Below are 22,064 nucleotides of genomic sequence, written 5' to 3'. Positions count from 1 at the left end.
GTTAAATATCTTTGCACAGCAACTTTTAACAAACTTTCCAAGACGTTTCCCACAACTGATGAAAGAGTAATGGTCTATAATTACTGGGACAATTTTTATCAACCTCTTTTGAAAAGAGAAATTACATTAGCTAACTTCCAATCCTCTGGTACCTGCCCACTATTCAAGGACTGACAAAAAATAATAGTAAGTGGCTCACAAATCCAATCTTTAACATCCTTCAAAACCCTTGGTGAAATATTATCTGGTTCAGGAGCTTTATTGTTTTTTAAACTTCCCAATTTTTTCTTAACCAGCTCAGAATTAATGCAGTCATCTCGTTTTCATTTATTAACTGTTCAAGATGTGGAATATTGCTTAAATATTTGTTAGTAGAAACTGAAGAAAAAGCTAAATTTAATAACCCAGCCATCTCATAATCATCACATACTAGCCTTCCTTTATCATCCCTCATGGGTCCTAACCCCATCCTAACATTTTGTTTACCCTTAATGTATTTAAAGAAATCCTTACTGTTAATTTTAAAATTTTCAGCCAATCGTTTCTTATACATCCTATATGACGTCCTAATTCCCTGTTTCACCAACTTTCTTAATCTTTTTTAATCTTCTAAATCTCCCGTCATACCAGTCAATTTAAATTTCTTACATTTATGATGCTTTTATTTAATCTTATCCCTTAAACTCTTTGTGAGCCAACCTGGTTTTTTACTTGCAGCTACTCTTTTCTTTCTAAGAAGAATGTTTACCTTGAATATTAAAAGATTTATCTTTAAAAATTTCCAACATCTGATCAGTGTCTCCAAATATCTCAACTGCCCAATTCACAACAGATAATTCTTGTCACATCCCTTCAAAATTAGCTTTTTTGAAATTTGTAACCAAAATATCATTATTCCTTATCTCCATATGCAGCAAAACATCAAACCTAATAAAGCAATGCTCACTTGCACCCAGATATTCCCCAGGTTGCACCCTCTCAATCACTTCTATATTTGAAGTTAACAATAAATCTAAAATAGCATTGTTTCTAGTATGTTCCTTGACTAACTGGTGAAAAAAGCCATCATAAACAGTTTCAAAAAAACCTTTCTCCTTCATGGTTTGACAATAGCATTTCCCAATCTATATGCTTGAAAATAAAATCACTCATAATTATGACTTCATTAACACCTGAAATCTTAATCTCATTGTAAAGTTTCTCCCTAATTTCATCAGTATCATTTGGTGGTCTGTAGCAAATTCCCACTAAAAGCCTTTTCTCTTTGTATCCTCTGATAGAAACCTAAATGATTCAATCTCTTTTCTATTTACTTTGATACCCTCAACTTCAACAGGATGTAACTCACATTTTACATATAAAACCACTCCCCCTCCCTCTTTAATACTCTATCCCTATTAAATAGCTTGTAACTCTGTATTTCAAAGAAATTTCTGTCATCAAAATCATCTATGTTTAACCATGTTTCAGTTATTCCCATTATATCAAAATCCTCCATTCCTACCAGTGCTCTAAAGTCATCTACTTTATTTCTTATACTTCTAGCATTACAACAGTAACAATTAAGCTTATCCTTATAACTACTTCTAAACTCATTTCCTATGCTAAACTTTTCTCTGCCTCTTATTCTTTTTGCATTTAGTTTTCCTGGCCCTCACCAATGCCTAGTCCAAGTTTAAAACTTTCCTTACAGCTCAGTTAATAGCCTTATCAAACAAGTCAGCCCCTACCCTATTTAAATGTAAACCATCCATTCCAAAAAGCTCCCCTCTTCCCTCCACTGAACTGATCCCACAAGTCCAACCAGCCAATCTGCTCATACTTACATACTAACCTACACCTAGCATTTAGCCCTAGTGACCTACTTATAAATTCATCCCCACAGTTAATTCTGGGTAGTATCCTTTTTCTTTAAATGCCTTTATTAACACCTTGTACTTATTAATTAGCTCCTCTGACCTACCTTTCCCTACATCATTAGCCCCTACATGCACCACAAAAACTGCATTTCTGCCAGCTTCTTTATTATATCTTCTGCTCTGTCAGTTATATCCTCCACCTTTGCCCCTGGGTAGCATAATCTGTTTATTTTCTTCCTAGTTACCCCACAGACTATCCTATCCACATGGCTTATCAAGGAATCACCTATAACTATAACCTCCTAATTATCCACATCCTTCTCTGACCCTTGTTTTCCTTCCTTCCAATAGTACCTCATCTGCAGAAGTCAAGGGCTGAAAGTTGTTACTCAACAGAACATGCTCATTATAACTAATTTCATTATTCTTTACTTTAACAGTACTCTTTCTAACTTCCTGAAAATCAATGTTAACTGATGCATCTCTTGCACGTAAAAGCTTAAGCTCCTCCTGAAATCCTGCTGCCATTTCCCACAGTCTACACTTCTCTTTATCTATTGCCTCTACATTAACTATGATAGCCTCCAACTTCTCCTCCAACCTACAAACTCTACATAAAAATTACACATCTTCATTACTAGCTTCCTTAAAAGTACATGCCAGTCCCGAGCGCACAAATAAAACCCACTCATTGTACCCATTACACCTAACAAACTGTGAACGCTTAACTCCTACACTAGTCTTAACCATTGTATTTATACTTACAGCCTGAAAATAAATACTCAATACCAAAATCCAGTAGCCTATTCTTAACATTGTTACTGTTAAGCCTAATGTTTAAGAACCAATTACTTTTTATCACTACTTTGTCTTCACACCAAAGTAGTGAATTTTATTTTTAACTATACAAAATTTAATAATTTATTAGAACAATATATGTAATTTTAATAATAAAATGTATTTAGCCTGATTTGTATTATAACCCACCTATATCTATAAGCTGAATTTACACTAATGGATTTTATGTACAAGTAAATAAGTTAATTCTTAAAACACCAACAGACAATAAACTTGTTTTTATATTGTATTTATTTATTCTCTTTTATGATTTATCAGTAAGTTGAAATATACCTAAGAATAGAAAAGAAGATGGAAATGGACTCCCTAGACTCTAGCTCTGATTCAGAATCAGAAACAGAATTGTACAGTTCACACTAAATTTACAAAAATAATATGATTTAGTGATTATTTAGGTCTTCAAACTATTTACTCAAGAATAAGTATTCTCATATACTTGCAAGACAATGATTAAACAATTAACTTAACTTTCACAACATCATAAGTAGACTAAGGCTTGTGATGATAAAAGGTCACTCTTGCACAAATTATGCTTTCCATGTAAAAATGTTATGAAAATTAAAGTGTCTTTAAACTTTACAGTTCTTTACTTCCTTTTATTATTACATGTCAATACAAAATGACAGTTTACCAGTTATTACTGACCAATATCATAGAATAGTTATTATGTTCAAATAGATCACTGGGAACAAAATATTTTGAATTTCAAAATTTACTGAATTGTGGGGTCTGGTAAATTTTTTGAAGTACCAGACCCCATGTCTGGTGGCCATAAAAGTTAATTTTGCACCCTAATTAGTGTAAAATCAAACTGAGTGAAGTGGATCAGTGTCAACTTGACGTGTGCAAAATAAGTCGGTAACAACTCAAAACAACTTGAAATTGATCATAAAGATCATCAGAGCAATGATGAAGAAAGGAGAATCAGAATCATAAGGTAATGTAATGTTGATAAGGTTTTGGTTTAGTCTAACTATATGATATAATTACAGGAGAAGAAAAGACAAAGCTGCTATAGTCGAAGTAGAGAATTTCAAAGTAACATATGTGTATGTCATTAATAAAATTAGCTTTCAAGGATACTTTTACTAGGTGGACAGACACTTATAGTTTTAGGGCACTATTTCCCAGAAAAATAATAGATGAGGATGATATTTGGCACTTAGAGTAGTGTACAACTAATCTCCACAACATTGCATGGGAGGAAGGCCAATATGATTTTACAGATGTAATTGACGTTTCTGGGAAGTGAGCCACAATTATACAAAGTTGTACTCAAAAGAACCGGAAAAGACGAAACTCATAACTCGAATAACAGGATTGGTGTGCATAAATCTAGAAAACATTAGATGTACAGCATACTGGCATCTGACTCATTCAAGCCATGTCTATTGTTACTATCATGTACATCCATTTGAGCACTGCACTAAATGGTAAGCCTGTGTCTTATATGAGTGGGTGATTAACAGTGACAGTTTAGTGTTTCAATTCTTCCATCATGAGTTTTAGAATACCAAAATTCCAGAATTGAAAAAAACTATAAGAAGACAATGACAGAAAGAAGCCGAAGACAAAAGAAAGAAAGAGGACATAATTTGAATGTTACTTTTATTTCTACAATTTGCTGCATTTTAATTATTTGTTTTGTCCTTTTATTTTAATTTTGTTTATTTCTAAGAAAGTGTTAAAGGAATATTATGTAACAAAATACTAGAAGATACCGAAGCCTTATTGTTGATTAATGTTTTCTTTATTAACTTAATAACAGTGGTTTTATGAATAAATAATAAGATAATGGAAAAATTATTATTTGATCAAAGAATTTTATGATATATGAAGTTATAACAACATAGATTATAGATCGTTCTTTAATGAAGTAGTCTTATGAAGAATATCTTTTGTTTTGTGAAAATGTCAGCGAAATATAATTCAGTATTATGATAATATGGTTATTGATGAGTGTTTTATACATACATATAAAAGGATAAATGAAAACCATATGAGTATTTAATGACTTACGTAATGGAGAAATCTTAACTATGTAGAAGTTATATATATCTATGAATTATATAATATTATCTCATTTGATTTCATGTCAAGTAAAAAAGATAATGGAAAACTGAGTAAGTATGAAACTCATGTAATGGTGTTTATTGGTAGTTATTAACTCTCCCAACACATGACCTCTTTGTACTCGATTAAAGTCTTTATAGATTTAATACCTCTAACTTTCAATATAGTATGTATATCTTCAAGAAATCTGGCATTCTTTCAGTTCATATTATAAGTCTTTTATATACAAAAATCATATTTTTTCGTGAAGTATTTTTAATAAAATAAAGATTTGTCCAATAATATAAAGTATTTGTTTTAAATAGTCCATGTGCAAATGTTAAAACTAAAAATTATTTTTCTCATCTCAAATTTCCTTTGTGTAATCCCTAAAACCTCCTAAATGTATTTCAATCCTTTTTGTTCAGTAAAACTTTATAGTTTATCTGTTATTTTCTCTACCCTATCTCAAAATGGGATCAGTCAATTCAACCTTAAATAAACCTAAATTAACTTTTTTCTTTCTACAATGACTTCAAATTGTAACATGAAACTACATTTGTTTATCCAAGTTTATCCTAAGTAATATTTCTAACGAAACATAAGAGAGAACTATCAACAAATTGTTAAAGAGAGGATGTCAAAGGTGGGTGTGGCAGGAGGGGTCTGATTTTCTATTTGATAGTTCTGTATCCAAACAAAATTGAAGGCTATAAAAATTATGCTTTGTCTGAGCAATAACGCCTTTATAGAGAGTAATTTACATTTAATTTCATACTTTTTTCGAGGAGTGGTGGATAAAATAGGGATGATAACATGCTAAGAGAAAATGTGTCATGTGGATCACACTAGTGGAAATTGAGGATTTTTTTTTTAATATTACCTTGTAGAATTAACAACCTAAAACTTGTATACTATTCAAATATGATTATTAGCTAAGATTTTATGCTATTTTAATTGGTATAACATAAACAAAAAGTAGTTTAATAAAATTTTGAATGTAAGATACTAAAACCTTGTGTCATGCACAGTAAAGGGTACCTGGGGCAATAGGGTTAACAAATAAGAGACTAATGTGTACAGTTGTAATCATAATTATTGAAAGGGTATAAAACATGTATTACATAATGCTAAAATAAATGATTTTATGATTAACGAGTAAAAAAAATCGGCATTAAGGTCTAGAATATAGCATAAATCAAAGTAAGAATATATTTAGATGGGTTATTGTTTGATACAACAAGAGAAGGTAAAAATATGGAGGTTTAGTGGTGAAATCTTTATCAATGATAAAAATTTCTTTAAGGAGAGAGGAGTGAAGCATTTTGAGGTATTTTTACACTATTTTCAAATGCTTCAAGAAATGAGAAATATAATTTCATAAAATTCCATGTCTAATATACATACATGCAATATGAAGAAAAGTTGGGTAAATCTAATGAATCCATATGAGGAGTTACATTATGATGCATTCCTGGCAGTATTGAGAATCAACTGTTTACATTATGTATAGACTGATGCCACAGCAGCAGAGAGAAAGTTTATATTAATTTCATTAGAGACTGGACACAACTTAAATAAAAGTAATAAGCAAGGAAATCAAACTCTAGGGGGAACTTTGATCTGAAAAGGATGAGGAGAAATATATGCAAACATTCTGCCAACTTACATTCTTCAATCATAGCGAATTGCTGAATTAGTTTTAGTTCCAAGAGTTACAAAGAGTGAAGAAAATTAATCCAATTAAGTGACAGATCTACTTGCCAGTTGGATATGTACACTATTTGGAGAATCTTAAGAATACTAAAGAAATCTGTATAAAAACCAATGTTTTGGGGCTAAAAGTCAGTCTTCTGGCTCGTATGAAGAAGTCAAACAACCTGCTGCTGCCTGTTCCAACTATGTCTGAGCCCATAACAACATTGAAGATGTCTAACATTTCCTGTTCAAGCTCCATGGAAGTAACTATTGCTATTTCTCTCAGAGTCAATTAATGTAGTTAGGAATTGAATGTTCAGTGGCTAATATTAAATAATTAACAAAAGATACATCTGAGCAGTTTCCAATTAATGGGGTAATTGATAATTTACTGATAGTATTAAGTAATTTAAAGAATATTATAGAGAGGTTAATTGAAGTACAGTTACCTGCTCAGATTGAAAAATTTAATAGTTTTAACAGTGAAATGTTTCAAGATACCTTCAGTAATTTCATTGTAGCCTAGTATAATAATATATTGCATTAAAGTGTTGTGTTTTGAATCTCAGTCTCCAAGTCAGTTATTTATTCTAACTGTAAACTTCCTTGAAGTGACTTGTGTACTCCACTCGTGACTGCAAACCTGGATTATAAATAAATCTATTGTTAAACTGGATTAAGTTGAGCTCCAAATGACTAACCCACACAGCAGTCCAAGTTTTTACACTGACTAGATGGAAAGCTACTGACTGTCAGCACCCAATGCCAATTCTCCATCTTTTATAGTGTTAAATAAAGTGTAAGTTTATTAGGTTTTATTACAGTGTTATGTTTCTAATTTAATGTAGTAGCTGTTTTATTTAGTGTTGTATGAGCAGACATGGGAAAGCTGTCCAGGAGGTCTGGACCCCACCAATTTTTTCCCCAGAAATTAATAATTATTATTTAATCTAATATTAGCAGCTAATGAACTAGAAGAGGTTTGGACCCCTTCATTTTTTTAAAATACATCAAGCAGGATTCTCACTAGGGTCCCAGATTCTCAACTTTTTTTTTCAAGTCCCAGCAAGATTTTCAAGAGCCCAAAACTAATTTTCAATTTTCAAGGATCCAATAGGTAGAATATAATAAACTCATAAAAACAAAAAATGCACTTCAGAGTCAATGAAAAACATTATTTACAATGTACACTACATGTTTACCTTCTGCAATTGGAAAAGGGCATGTTAATGTTCAGTGAAAAACTTTATTTTGAATTTACACTACATGTTGTTTCCCTTTAAGATTTTTTATCTGAGTTGAAGAAGCGCATTTTTGTGCTCAACAAAAAACTATTATTTATAATGTACACTACATGTTGCTTACCCTCAGCAAGTGCTAAAGTAGGATAATGTGCAAGAGGATAAAATGAACAGCTTTTCCAATAAATATGAAAATATCTCTTCTGTTTTTAAGGTACCATTACTTAAAAATGACTACTAGTTTCTTGTTTTCCTTTATGATTTGTTTTGGTTCAATTAACATGTCTATAAACAAATCATTGCAAAAACATGCTTGTGTACCAACTATTAAACTTTAATATCTTACAAATTATTTTCAAGCAGTAAATAAAAAACACCTTTAAGATTTTAAAATTAAAACTACTTGTCATTTGTCTCTAAAATATATACATAACTCAAAGAATATGAAAACATTGTCATAAAACAGACAAGATTTTATATTGCTTTTGGGGGAAAATATTTAACTCTATGAGGTCAGTTACTTTGACCAACCTTGTAAACCCCATAAAATATATTAGAAAATAATTATAAATTTCCCCTATTTTCTGTCTGGAATGACTGCACATTAGAACAGAAAACCACAATTGTTTATCCTAAGTATCTTAAAGATTGTAACAGTATATATCTATTTATACTTATATTTTATTGTTTTATTGCCTTTGAACCATCTTTAACTAATCACTCGGGGAACATGGAGTTCATGTTATGCTAACAAATTACATTACCCACAAGCTACTATACGAGCTGCTCTTGTGTGCCTAGTGAAATATTTTTGTTATAATATTATTATTATTTATTTTAACTAATCTAAAAGGATCCCTATTTTTACATTTTAGTTACTTTTATAATTAGACATAAAGAATAAACATGAAAAACAAGAAATAAAATACTTAACCAATCTTCTTTTTTCTTGCTGTAGTTTTTCGAAGAGAGTTAACCCTAATTTTTACTACTATAGATAGTAATGCACTTAATAATTTTTATTTAATCAAATAATGCACCAAACAATATAGACTAATAACATGCAAAAAGTAGATTAATTCCTTACCTCTCAAAATTTTTCTGGCTTTCTAACTATGCGACAAAAGTCATTATAAATTCATCCAAGCTAGTCATTAACTTTCTCACAGGAACGATGTTGGTACTCTGTGTGAAATTGATGTTTAACTGTTCAGAACATAATGTTATACAATATCATTTGATAGATGAAAACTTTGACTTTCTATTGGTTATATGTAATATATATTTAAATGTAACAGAGAACTATTAAAAAATTACTGAAAGAGAGATGTGACAGGTGGGCGTGGCAGGAGGAGTCTGATTTTCTATTCAATAGCTCTGTACTAAACAAAACTGAAGAATATAAAAATTATGGTTTGTCTGAGCTATTACAATTTTATAGAGTAATTTATGTTTAATTTCATACTTTTTCGAGGGATGGTGGATAAAGTAGGGAAAATGACAAGCTAAGAGAAAATGTGTCATGTGGGTCACACTAGGGGAGATTCAGGATTTTTTTTTTTTAAATATTTCTTGTAGAAATAAGAGCTTAAAACTTATATACTATTAAAATACAGATTATTAGCTAAGATTTTATGCTATTCTAATTGGCATAACATAAACAAAAAGTAGTTTAATAAAATTTTGAATGTAAGACACTAAAACCTTGTGTCATGTGCAGTAAAGGATATCTATGGTGATAGGGTTATAATTATTATTATTTGTTTTACTTTAACTAACCTAAAGTTTTCAATTTTTACATTTTAGTTACTTTTATAATAATAAAAAAAACCCATGAAAAACATGAAATAAATTACTTTTCTGGGCTTCTTTTTTTTGCTGTCAACTGTCAATGAGACTCAATCCTACTTTTTTTTTTTAATACTAATTTAATACTATTTAATTAAGTAATGCACCAAAAAACATGGAATAATAACATGCAAGAAGGAAACAATGTTCCAGAACTATGACAATTTGTCTGACTTTCTAACTGTGAGAAAAAATCCATCAAAGATTCAGCTTAGCTCATAGATGTGTTTCCAGTATAAATAAAGTTTGAACAAAAAGGAAAAACTGACAATTTTCTGTACAGAAACCAATGTAATGTAATATGTTACTTGACAGAGAAAAACTTTGGCTTTCTATTGGTTATAAATAGTATAGTCTTAAATATCGGTTAGAACTAGTGGCAAGTTCTGAAAGAGAGGATGTGACAGGTAGGCATGACAAGAGGGGTCTGATTTTCTATTTTATTACTCTGTAACTAAATAAGATAGAAGACTATGTAAATTATGCTTTGCCTGAGTGAGTAAAACATTATAGTTAGTAATTTATGTTAAATTTCATACTTCTTGGAGGGGTGATAAAAAAATTAGAGAAGAGAGAATACATAGATAACAAATGTAAAAATTTTCATACAAGGGGAGATTGACAATTTTTTTAATATTTTCTTATAAAATTAAGAACTATGTTATGAAGCCCAGTTTATTCATATACATTGATAATAAAGTAGTTTAATTAAATTTTGAATGTAACTCTGTGAAATGTAAAATGTGCACTTTGATCTACTCAAGGTGAATGGGTTAATCATGTGGTACTTTCACATGGCTTTATTTTCATGCAATTTATCGTCATTGATTAAACATGCTAGAAGTTGATGGCAGATAGCTGTGTGCAAACTATATGCTGTTTAGTTCGTTATGCTACAAAGTTTGAAGCAAAGTACTTGTGCTTGTCTTGAGTGTGGAGTGTTTTGAGGTGCGTATTCGGTATCGATGATGTCAAATCTCACGCGTTCCAACAAATTCTCGTCCGTAGAGGACCTGGGAGTTCTGGTTAACTAGAACCCTGTTAAGAACTATTTTTTTGTATAAGCAGGTGTGAATCTAATTCTGGAGGTCTGGACCTGCCTCCATATTTAACAATACCACAGACATTAATGTAAATTTATAAGTACTGCTGGTAAAACGTCTAGTTGTACCCCCTCCTACAAAGCTATGAAACCATCCCTGATGAAATGTAAATTGTAAACTCCATTTTTTGCATTGTATTATATTTTTTTTAATCAGCATAAGTTTACCCTTTAGTGTCAAATAAACTATAAAGTTTCTTCTTTTTACACTTTCTATGTATTATGTTTGTAACACTATAACTCTTATTTTCCTGAATTTGTGTTCTGGTGAAAGTTATAACAGGCACTAGCACTTCTGAAACACTGAACTTTCTGATCATGGGCCAAACATTAACAATTCTACAATCCCTCCCCAACTCCAAAGCAATATTCTTTATCCATTTCTTCATGCCAGCCTTTTGACAATGTGATAAATTTGAAATGTAAATTCACTAATCAAGTTTAATTACTAGACATTGCCTAATTTGTATCTTATAGTAAACTAACAAATCAATAAAATGTAAGACCAAATAATTATCCTGTTATGTAAAACTTAAAACATGTTTATTATTGGATATACAAAGTATAATATTTATGGTTACAATGTTTCACCAGGTTATATTTCACCAGTTATATTATGACTACCTCTACTACAGGTACGTTGGAGGAAACAAAGAAAAGTGAAAAGTCTGGATGTAGTCATATTCAGCTTGGACACGTCCTAGTATATAGTGATGCTAATATATACAAGTTGTCTTAGTGATTTCTCAGCACACGTGTGTTTGACAGTTTATTCCAGCCAGTATTGTACAATTTATGCATATTAAATTCACATGTCACATTTTTGCAGAATTCCTTGTTATATATGCAGGAACTTTTAATAAAACAAAAAAAATAGAAGCACTGTGTTCCTAAAGTGTAGATGTAACAAGAAATAATTACTGGGTTCTTTTTATGTAATACAACATAAAATATGTTCTAAACATCCTTATTTATTCCCTAATAGTTTTCAAACTTTGTAAGATAAAATTATGACTATCAAAAGTCCTATTTTACAAAATAAACTGATGTTATTCTAATTTTTATTATGTTTTACATGAAATTTAGGCTACTTAGAAATTGTTTAACTTTAACTTTAGCTAAATATGTATATGCCTAATAAAATTTATTTATGATTATTTGTTTCCCTTGCTTACAAGCCATTTGAGTAACTATGCAGTTATAGGTACCACACTTCTGGCTGACATCAATCAGCAAGCTTCAATAAGTTCAATACATAACCAAAGTTATGAAAGAACTCAAACAGGCACACATTTGCTTAACATTCTAGGACTGTAATAATAGGTACAAAGAAACTAACAGTTCATTTTTCTCAGTACAAAACAAATGCTAATAAATCAACAAGTGGAGAAGAAGTCACAATGCCTCATTAAAAATCACATACCATGTCTGGAAAGAGTTCAGAGTTCAAGAAGTATTCTAATCATAACAGAAAACTCAAGCTCTACACAGAATAGATGTTTATATAAAAAGAATATGTGTAGACCAGAGGTCAAATGGCCTGGATTTCTAGCCATACTAGAGATACAGAGAAGAACACACCAAATTCCAAGAAAACTGAGGAAAAACAAAAGCTTTGGTAACATGTGTATAACCAAAGCAGCATCTTAGTAGTATGCACAAAACAATAAAGCCAAAGTTAGAATGATGTACTGAAGTAATGATGTTGGTTCTTCTCAGAACAATGCCCCAGATCCTGTCTGTTAAGTAAATAAGGTCATGATTTTGAGATATCATCAGTTCACTCCAGAAAAGACAATGATTTTGTTTCCATGGAAGTCTTTTCTTGCAGTATGTAGTTCAAAAAGTTCAACTAGAGGTGTCTGTACTAGCTTCAGAGAAGAATCTTCACCCTTCAAATACTGTGCAAGTAAAATTAACCTCTCTCTCTTAGTTTAGTTATGTTTATTTATAATATTATGTCCAAAGGTTTATTTATACTTGAATTAATTGATAAGCTATTAGATATGATTGAAGAGTTAATGGAAATTCCGGAGAATTGTTAAAATACCCAAACACTGAAGGTAAAAAACTTGAATGTACATCTGTTAAATATATTAAACCCGAAAATAGTTCCAACTTCCAAGAGTCCAGTACTGTTCTGGATTTGAGTTCTATTCAGCAAAACCCTATGCACAAATAAAATGGTAGAAAATACTAGGTGCCATGATGAAATTTCAGTCACCATGGTGAACTGATGACCAGGATTTGTCAAAGCCTGAGTTCCAGTGTTGCAAGTTCAACATCTGTATAAAAGTCAACCGTACAAGTCTTTAGCAGCTAAAGCTAAGTATCCTAAGGAGAACATGAAGCAGAAAAAGGTAACTGAGATATTAGTAAACTACCTAATTAAGGGTATGCATCTGTTGTGAACTGTGGAAAAATGTGGATTTGTAATGTTATTTGAATCTCTTAATCCAAATGCTGTCAAGGAAAACTTAAGTTTGAATCTTATCCCAAACTGTACACCAGCATTCAAGCAGTTGTTATGGTCCAACTTTCTATGACAGGTGATGTGCTATTTTCTTTTGGCATGTGGACCTCCACAGCAAATGACCAGTACCTTGGTTTTGAAAAACTATGTTCATCAAAACTGTGAGCTTCCACCACCTCACTCTGATAAAGTTATAGCTCAAGCTGTTACACAGTGTCTAGAAAGTTGGAAGATCTAGAATAAGGTTTAAGTAATTGTATCAAACATTGCTTCCAACTGTGTGAAAGCTGCTAGAAACATGGATCAAAAGTAAATACCATGCTTTGGCCATACCTTGAACTTAGTTATCAAGAAAAGACTAAATGCAGGAATGGACCAAGTGATCACAAGCTGTTCAAGTTGGCTGTGCATTTCAATCGTAGTGTTATTGTCAAATATTGTCTGGTAAATAAACAAAAACAACTTAGTTTAACAGAACACAATCTGATTCTCCATTGCAAAACCAGGTGGAACAGCATTTATGCTATGTTGAAGATAACTGTAGAGCAACAACAACTCATAAGTGTGGCACTAATGGAGTTGAATAAACCAGAGTTAATGCTAGAATTAGAAATAAGCAATATGGGAAAAGCTGATTAAACTTTTTTGAGAGTTTACTCAAAACTTCAGCAATGAATTTTATGCTGCTTTATCAAGTTTGTTACCTACACTGCATCACTTAAAAATCCTCCTAAAACAAGTCATATGTGACTCCAGTGATAACACAGATTAACCCTTTTGCTACAGGCAGGTCAAAGGGTGCATGTCATGACATTTTAGAGAGCTATTTTCAAAGGTTTATTAAATAGCTTTGCTATTACTTATATCAAAGGGATTCACATCAAAATGAAGGTTATATTTCAAATTTTAATATTATATATGTTATAATTTCTCATTTTAAAAGGAAATATAAAAAAAAACTATAAATATTATTTTTTTGCATGTTACATAGAACTTCCTGTTGTATAATTGTTCCATTTATAATTAATTACACCTACCACATAAAGTGTGCAGTAGTTAACGAATTAGAAACTCAAATTGGAGATATTTACAAGTTATCATTTAAAATAAGAACCTCCTACCTCTTTGATTTGCTGGATATAAGTATATTTAGCCAATCTAGTTGTTTGGCTCCTCCCACTACTCCATTCTTTCAAAATCTCTTGTCTAGTCCCACATAGTTTTATTTTTCTAAGAATTTAAAACCAATAGAAAGAGTAGTTACATGTGTTTGTAAATCTTATAGCCACTTGTAAACAGCTTGAAGGAGAAAATCATAATTTCACTCAAACTGCTGAAGTGTGATGACTAAGTTGTTGCTCTGAAGAGAAATGTGATTTTTTTAAAACTCATATAAAGCTTGTTTAGACACCCAAATAAATTACAGGTGTTTTTATGCACTAATATAGTACGTGGATTTTTTTATATGTATATTTGAAGTATAAAAAAATTAATAGCTCTACACCCTCCATTCAGGAGGCTTAGCACACGCAACACTCAAGCACAGTCTCGTAACCACCATAAGTACTCGAAATCTATGTTTTTTTTTAAGTATATCTTTTTTATTCTTGTAGGTTTTAAGAAAAATAACTAAAATTTAAGCATTTGTGAATGAATAATAACAATATATATAATATATGGTAACTGAAATTTCCTATATTTTGCAAAATTCTGGTATTATAGTTAGAGATTTGTACTTTGACTTTGCAGGTCCATATAGTTATGCCTGATGAATATGTATTATTCTTTTAATTGTCTAAATTGAGGTAAAATAAAAGCAAACTATACAACACTAGAAGCTAGAAAACCTACAAAAAGCTTTATTCATAACAGTTTAGAAAGATACAACACTACACGTCTGCAGAATAAAGTTATGTACAAATGATATACATCTTTAAGATGAATAATGCACATACAAATTGCATGAATTAATATCAAGTTATACACATTCTAACATACCAAAATGTATACAAATGTTGACACATGATAGAAGGAACAACCAGAATGAAAGGATCAACAATGGAATGAAAACATACCTAATGTTGTGCACAGGAAAGACTGTATCAATGAATACAAGTTTACATTGGTATTTTACTACAAACATTTTAGACATTGTAAACTGATTTTGACACATGAAAGGGAGCATCACTACTGTATCAATAACAAAAGAAAACTTTACAAAATATTTCAGTCAAAATTTAAAGTAAAAAAGTAACCACTGTTGTACTTTGAAATACAAACGTTAAAATATTTAGAGAAAAAAAATTAAACAAAGGAAGAGAGCAGGCATAGATAAAGAATTAACATCTTTGAAGAGTAACATTAATATGTTACTCTTCAAAATATTTAATACAGAGATATTCATTACACAGTTTACATTGGATTGTTATTATATTTTCTGGGAGGCACAGTTTGCATCTCTTCCTGTGACTTCTATCAACAGTTGTTGGTTAATGCCTGCCAAGAGTGAATCTCAGAGGTGATGAGTCCTGTGCAGTTCTTGATAGTGGTATACCAGAAGGACCTGGTCTGCTTTGAAGTAGAGGCTCAATAAGAGTTGTGACCAGGTCCATTTTGAAGGCCTTCTGAGATAATGCCAGCTGATTGGTTTGTCATTTGTACAAAATATAAGCATTTATAAATGTCAAGTCCAAAAGTTAAAAAAATAAACAAATTTTATAAAATTTTATTGTTCTTTGTCCAATAGAATAGTAACTTAAGTGTTGGTCATTCAGGTCCACCCCTCCCATAAACTTGTTGTAGTCCACAATTAACTGAGGTTTTGTAACCTCAGCATCCCTCCCTCTTCTCGTCATAGTATTACAGTGTAAAGTAGAAAGTGCATAAATGTCTCGTATGTCAGTCCACTTCACAGCTGTCAGAGTTCCACATAAACAAAATCTGCTTCCCCTCTCTGTAGGTTTGTAGAAACAAGTTGCTGTGGGAAATACAGTCTGTCTTTCCCACAAGCATAGGTTCCTATAGTCAATAGTTTGTCTAATAAACAAGGGAAAATGTTAAAGTTGTCCATGAAAACCCAGTATCCTAGTCTGTTGTACTTGTCCATCAGTTCCATCACAACACTGTATGCTAAACCTTTAGCTGGCATTTGTCCCTCTTTGCCTGTGTAGATTTTAAACTTCAGACAGTATCCACTCATAGCTTCTGCCAGGACCCACACATTGATTCCCCACTTGACAGGTTTATTTGGTAAATATTGAAAGAAACCAATTCTATATTTTGTGCCCAGCATCTGTTTATCTGTAGTTAGTTCTCTGTTAGGAGAGTAGTGGGAAACAAAAGAGTTTAACAGATGGTCTATGATAAATCTAACCTTAAAAAGTATATCATAGTTAGAGTCATAATGGCTGGAGATGGCTTGAATGGGTAATGAAGAAAAACTTTAATATAAGTTTAACATAACAGCAAATGTACAACGTTTCAACGAGGTTTTGTCATCATCAGGTACCTTTTAATTTGTCCATAAGACAGAATCAAGAAAAGCTGGTTCTGTCTGAGGCTATCTTGTTTTGTACACTTATTCTGTCAGGGGTACAGCAACTGAAACATCAGCTTCCTCAACTGTTGATTCCTTTGACAAACTGCCACTTTTGTAGTAAAAACTGCATCTCCTCCTCATTGAGAATCTTTTTCTTTCTGAATTCATGGAACTTCACCTCAAGTTCCCTTTTAGCTTCCATTTCTACAAGAAAAAAACATTAAATATATATTACATTTTGCATCATGTATTCACTGTTGTATAAAATTATAATATGATGTGTATTAGTTCTTTACAAGCAGTACATTTTATGCTAAAATACAGAAACAACTACAATGTATTTTGGTCAACAACTATATACTAAAACTATTGAACAGTGATTTCAAATGTATTATAAATAATAATTACTTACTTATAGGTAAAACATCAGTAGCAAGAATTATGCTTCAAGTAGAATGTATTTGCTTGGTATCAATTCGTCTACATCTTCCAACAAAGTGCAGAGAAATAGCCAAAGTGAGAGTTCTTGAATGAATTTGAATGTTTGCAAAACAGTAACTGGATTTGAAACCTGAATGTTTATTGGTTGATGAATAAGTTTGCTGAAAGAGAAGTAGGAATTCACAACCATGTGCATCAATAAGATCTTTGTACACATATACAGTATACCTCTAAATTTCGAACATCCCAAAAGGATTACCAATATTCCAAGAATTGTGATGTTTATTGTATCAGCACTAAACCATGGAATAAACATTTTAACAGATTCAAAGTGGTCTTATTGCTCAGGAGAATACTTGTTGTAAAACACTTTAGGATACATACATACATAAGCAGATAAATTTCATATCCTGTTGTAGGCATAAATGTTTTCACTGATTCTAAGTGCAGTGAGATTACTAAGGTTAAATTCCCTAGGAAACACTGTAAGATATATAAGCAGATACATTAGACATCCTGTTCTCGGAGCAGAGGTCAAGTCGGCTATCCCTTCGTGCATACTTTGTTGCGTTCAAAGGTATCATATGGTGTTACGTAAACAGTCCACTGACACAAGAAGCGATTTATTGCTTTACTTTCAGCAGATTTCTACTTCAGTCGCAGACATAGAAAATAAATGTGAAATGCTTAGCAGTCGAAACTCTCAAGAGAAGTACTTTGAAATCTTATGAACAATAATCAAGAAAACAGGGCAAAGCCACACATTTTATTTCTGATTTTAAAAATTTTCTCTTCATCATACTTTGATGATTTGTCTACTGGCTGAAGAATAAAACATACTCTTCAGGTAGCGGTAACAACAGACGAAATATAAAGTTCTATTATAAACAAAGTTTCATATTTACTTAAGAGGTTTTAGTGATTATAAAAATGAAGGTTGAGATTTTTGAGACAATGAGAAGTACTTTTAATCTTTACATAAAAATCACTTGCTCTTGGAATATTAAAAAATATATATATCCAATTCATTCACAGACAAATTAATTGTTAGCTAAAAATACTTCATTAAAAAACTGATTTGTTTTGTACAAACAACATGTAATGTTTAGTAAAAGTCTGCCAAATTTTGTGAAAGTACACATACTGTATTAAAAGTCATAATATTAAAAATATATACAAGTAACAATGGTCGGTCCTTCAGACCGAGCCCGTGTTGAAAAAGTTAAACAAGCAATGCTTGAGGATCATAAAAATAGATATACACCAAGGTATTGTGCTACTGGAATGCACCAAACTACCATTGCAGCACCCAAAATTCAAGCTGAGTCCCAATACTTCAAAAACTAAAAATATGTATGTATAAAAAAAAAACATTATTCAATTTACACCTAAAATTGTCTTTCATAACCAAACACTTAATAAGATGGTCACTTTTTTTTGCTATTTGTGTTAGCACAAAAGGAGGTACTCATGGTTTCATAAAAATTAACGTTGTTAATATTATAGCACAGTTTGAAAGATAATAAATTAATAAGATATGCAATTTTAAAACTTGTTTTAATGTTAATGATTTTTATTTAGTACACAGTTGTTTTTTTTTTACCTTGCTGCTTAACCCATAAACTGCGGATGATGGATATTTCTGTCATTGAAGTTTTGTGGCTCAGCTGCGAATGACGAAATATCCGTCAGTCACACATATATAACTATAACTCTATGCGAATGATAAAAATTACCATTTTATTGTGATTGATGGCAACTCAGTTTTATCTGTGAGTCAGAAGACGGCAACTGAGTTAATGGGTTAATTTAAAGGAAGTTGAGTTACACGTTTTCTCTTGCTATTATATGCATATTCAATTTGACTATAATGTAAGTAGTCTCAAATAATTAGTGTTCAGTATATTTTCTTTCTTTAAAATGGACTCAAAAAATTTAAATTAGCCTATGAGATCTTTATCCTTATTGTGATTTTCACAGGTCTGAAAATTTTGAAAAGGTTCCAGCACTATAAATTTTTCACTACACCATTGGATATACATAAGCTGCCACTGTTAACATTCTGATGGAAGTGTACTTTCTGAATGCCAGACTTAAAGATATGTCTTCCTGAATCACTATGGCAAAAGGAAAGTATGTAATATGATAAAGGATGAAGTTATTTGGATGTTGACATCAACAACTCTAAGCTGTTCAGAAGAAATAAGCAAAGTCAGTACACCTTCATGTAGTTTCAGTGCCCAGGAAGTTCAAGAACTACTAACAAATCAAAATACCACTACTAGTTTGAAGTTGCTGACATCTACTTACAAGAATAAGAAAGTTCCAGTAGTACAGAAATCTACTGAAACGATTGCTCAAGAGCAAGTGAATAGGTACATGTCCACTCACTCTATTCATCTACAAGACAAACCACTGAAATTCTGGGCAGATAATGCCCATTTGTACCTACAATTTAGTAGACTTGCAGTTAAGTATCTTGCAATTCCAGCAACTAGCATCCCTACAGAAACAAACATATACATTTTTTCATGAAAATTTATTCCATAGCTTCACTGATACACTTACCAACTACATGCAAAGGAAAGGATTGTTTTTGTTTCCCATGATGATGAAAATAAGAAAATTTAAACTACCAGCGAGTTTTCGTCATAACTTACTCTAATTCTGCATTTAAACATCAACTGTAACTTTTAGAAGAATAGAATCAAAGTCTTGGGCTCCTTACCTTAGGAAAGACATTGAATTGTTGGAAATGGTTCAGAGGAGGGTTACTAGAATGGTGCCTGTGATGGAAAGGTTGTCATACGAAGAAATATTAAGATCTCTGAAAATGTTTTCTCTTGAAAAAAGAAAAATTAGAGGGGATCTAATTAAGGTGTTTAAGATTGTAAAGGGAATTGATAGTGTTGATGCATCACCTTTTTCATACTTAATGGTGAGAACTGTAGTACTAGGGGACACAAATATAAATTTTGGCAAGATAGGAGTCATCTTCAGCTGAGACAGTTTTATTTTTCTAACAGGGTGGTTGGCCTTTAAAATGGGTTGCCTTCATATGTTGTGGAAGCAGTAAATTTCAGCAAGTTTAAGAAAAAGCTTGACAACTATATTAATGATAAGGGCTGGCTTTAAGATTTGTATTTTTTACTTCATTTATTTAATAGTTTTAGTTTAGTTTAGAGGATGGGACAGCCGAGATGGATCAATAGGTCCTTTTTGTCCCTAAACATTTTTATGTAATATGTTTCTTATAACAATTTTTAGGCATGTCACACTGGCATTCAGAGTTTAAACTATTATATGTAACTTCAGCATTCTACATAATAGTTATTACTGCCATTATACTACTACTAACAGTAACATTAATATTCATAGTCTAAGATATACCACTATCACTGTTAGCATATTAGACAAAATAACATACTAACATTAACATGGGGCCATCTTATCTTTCAAATTTCAATGCTGTTCTCGTATACCCACTCTTGAGAAAAGCTTACTTAAAGGAACACTACTTTTCAGAAAATCTTTGATTATTTTCTTTTAAAGAAGTTGAATAATATTATTATCAGTAATACTAATAGTAATAAGCTACTTATATAGACTTAGTAATAGTATTTTAAACTAAAAAGTAGTTTTAGAAGGAATCTTAGCAAAATATATATATACTGATTTTAAAAGCTGAAATTTCAATTGAAAATATTTAAACTTTAGAACTTTGGTGTTAATAGTTTCGTTTTGAGCTTACTGATTATCATTTTAATTTTATTACAAAAAATATAACTTTACAAGTTACAGCTTCTATAGTTAGATTATTTTTTGTGTTCTTAAAATAATAATCTTACTGTAAAAGCTGTGACATGTAACAAAGTAAGTTTTAGTGTTATTTTACAAACTGAATACAACTTTAAAAGTGTCGAATGCTACAGATTTTTCTGCTCACTTTCAATGTTACACGATGTAGATTTCACGCTAGACTGTAGTTACGCTAAGCCTAACTTGTATGTACTTTATAATAATCGCCAGATAGTATCATATAAAAAGTTTTAAAACGTGAAATTCAAAATACTTACAGAAAGTTTTCTAGCTTTAATCTGACAATTGAGCCCTTCTGATATCCATTGTTTTCATTATTTCGTACATTTCCTATTTTTTGTTTTGTTAGAAAAGTACCTTGTTTAATCTTGCTACTTCCCATTTCGCCAGTAATAACGATATTTCCCGCGTCGCACAATTATAAAAAGTTTCCGGCGTTAGAATTACTACCATGTAAAAAAAAACATTTTTTATCTTATTTTTTTTAAAGCTTAGAACTAACACTTTTATGAGTGCAGCATACTTATGAAGATGAAAAGTTATATATATATATTGTTACGTCTCCGTTCGTTCGTTGATTAATTTTCCGTAAATTCGTTCCAACGAAACTTTAACGACACATGTTCTTTCTTAAATAAAACTGGTTTATTCTTTCCAAATACAACTTTACCGATACACTTACTTTCAACTGTCGCTAGAACGTCTCACGTGCTCGTGCTCGACAATACTCAGTTCAATTACACAATCTCTGACTGCAGTTCAATTACTCATTACACTGTTGTTCAGTCACGTTGTGAACGTCTTATATATACAAGACTAACACATATCTAGTAAATGCTAGGGCATTCTTGAAGGAACAGGATATTTCTACAAAGAGGTGGCGTGATACTAGTCACGTGACCTCGCTGACGCAATACTGCCCCCCTTAGTATTGTTCGTCCCGAACAATAGCCACTTATAATAGACCAATAACAATTAACAATAACTTAATTAAATGTATAGAAATACAAACACAAAATTACAATTCAACAAAGTCTCTTAATTTTATGGGACGCATCTTCTTCCGTACTGGTCGCCGTCTCGTTGGCTTCTGCTTCATATGGGGTTCATCTGCTTCATCAGGAAATGTCCTATC

General features: G+C 31.4%; 1 protein-coding gene and 1 long non-coding RNA gene across 6 annotated transcripts in view; both read right to left on the bottom strand.

Annotated features, from left to right (window-relative positions):
• Positions 1–21,450, bottom strand: part of LOC106461715 (structural maintenance of chromosomes protein 5-like) — a 326,380-nt gene extending 304,930 nt beyond the window's left edge. The window contains exon 1 of one of the 5 annotated variants that reach the window (XM_022388747.1): positions 21,187–21,450. In XM_022388747.1, coding sequence (XP_022244455.1) covers positions 21,187–21,311 — 125 coding nt within the window. In that variant the 5' untranslated portion in view covers positions 21,312–21,450. The remainder of the gene's footprint in view (positions 1–21,186) is intronic. The other 4 variants (XM_022388745.1, XM_022388743.1, XM_022388744.1 and 1 more) reach the window with 4 other exon arrangements.
• Positions 14,966–21,095, bottom strand: LOC111086319. The gene is made up of 3 exons (XR_002611041.1): positions 21,057–21,095; positions 17,082–17,271; positions 14,966–16,873 (listed from the first exon to the last, which is right to left on the bottom strand). It is a non-coding gene; the product is annotated as an uncharacterized LOC111086319 (long non-coding RNA).
• Positions 21,451–22,064: the final 614 nt, after the last annotated feature.

Source organism: Limulus polyphemus, unplaced genomic scaffold, assembly GCF_000517525.1.
Source record: "Limulus polyphemus unplaced genomic scaffold, Limulus_polyphemus-2.1.2 Scaffold1017, whole genome shotgun sequence".
Taxonomy (NCBI): domain Eukaryota; kingdom Metazoa; phylum Arthropoda; class Merostomata; order Xiphosura; family Limulidae; genus Limulus; species Limulus polyphemus.
Note: the sequence above shows the minus strand (reverse complement) of the source record. Positions and strands in the feature narration are given on the sequence as shown.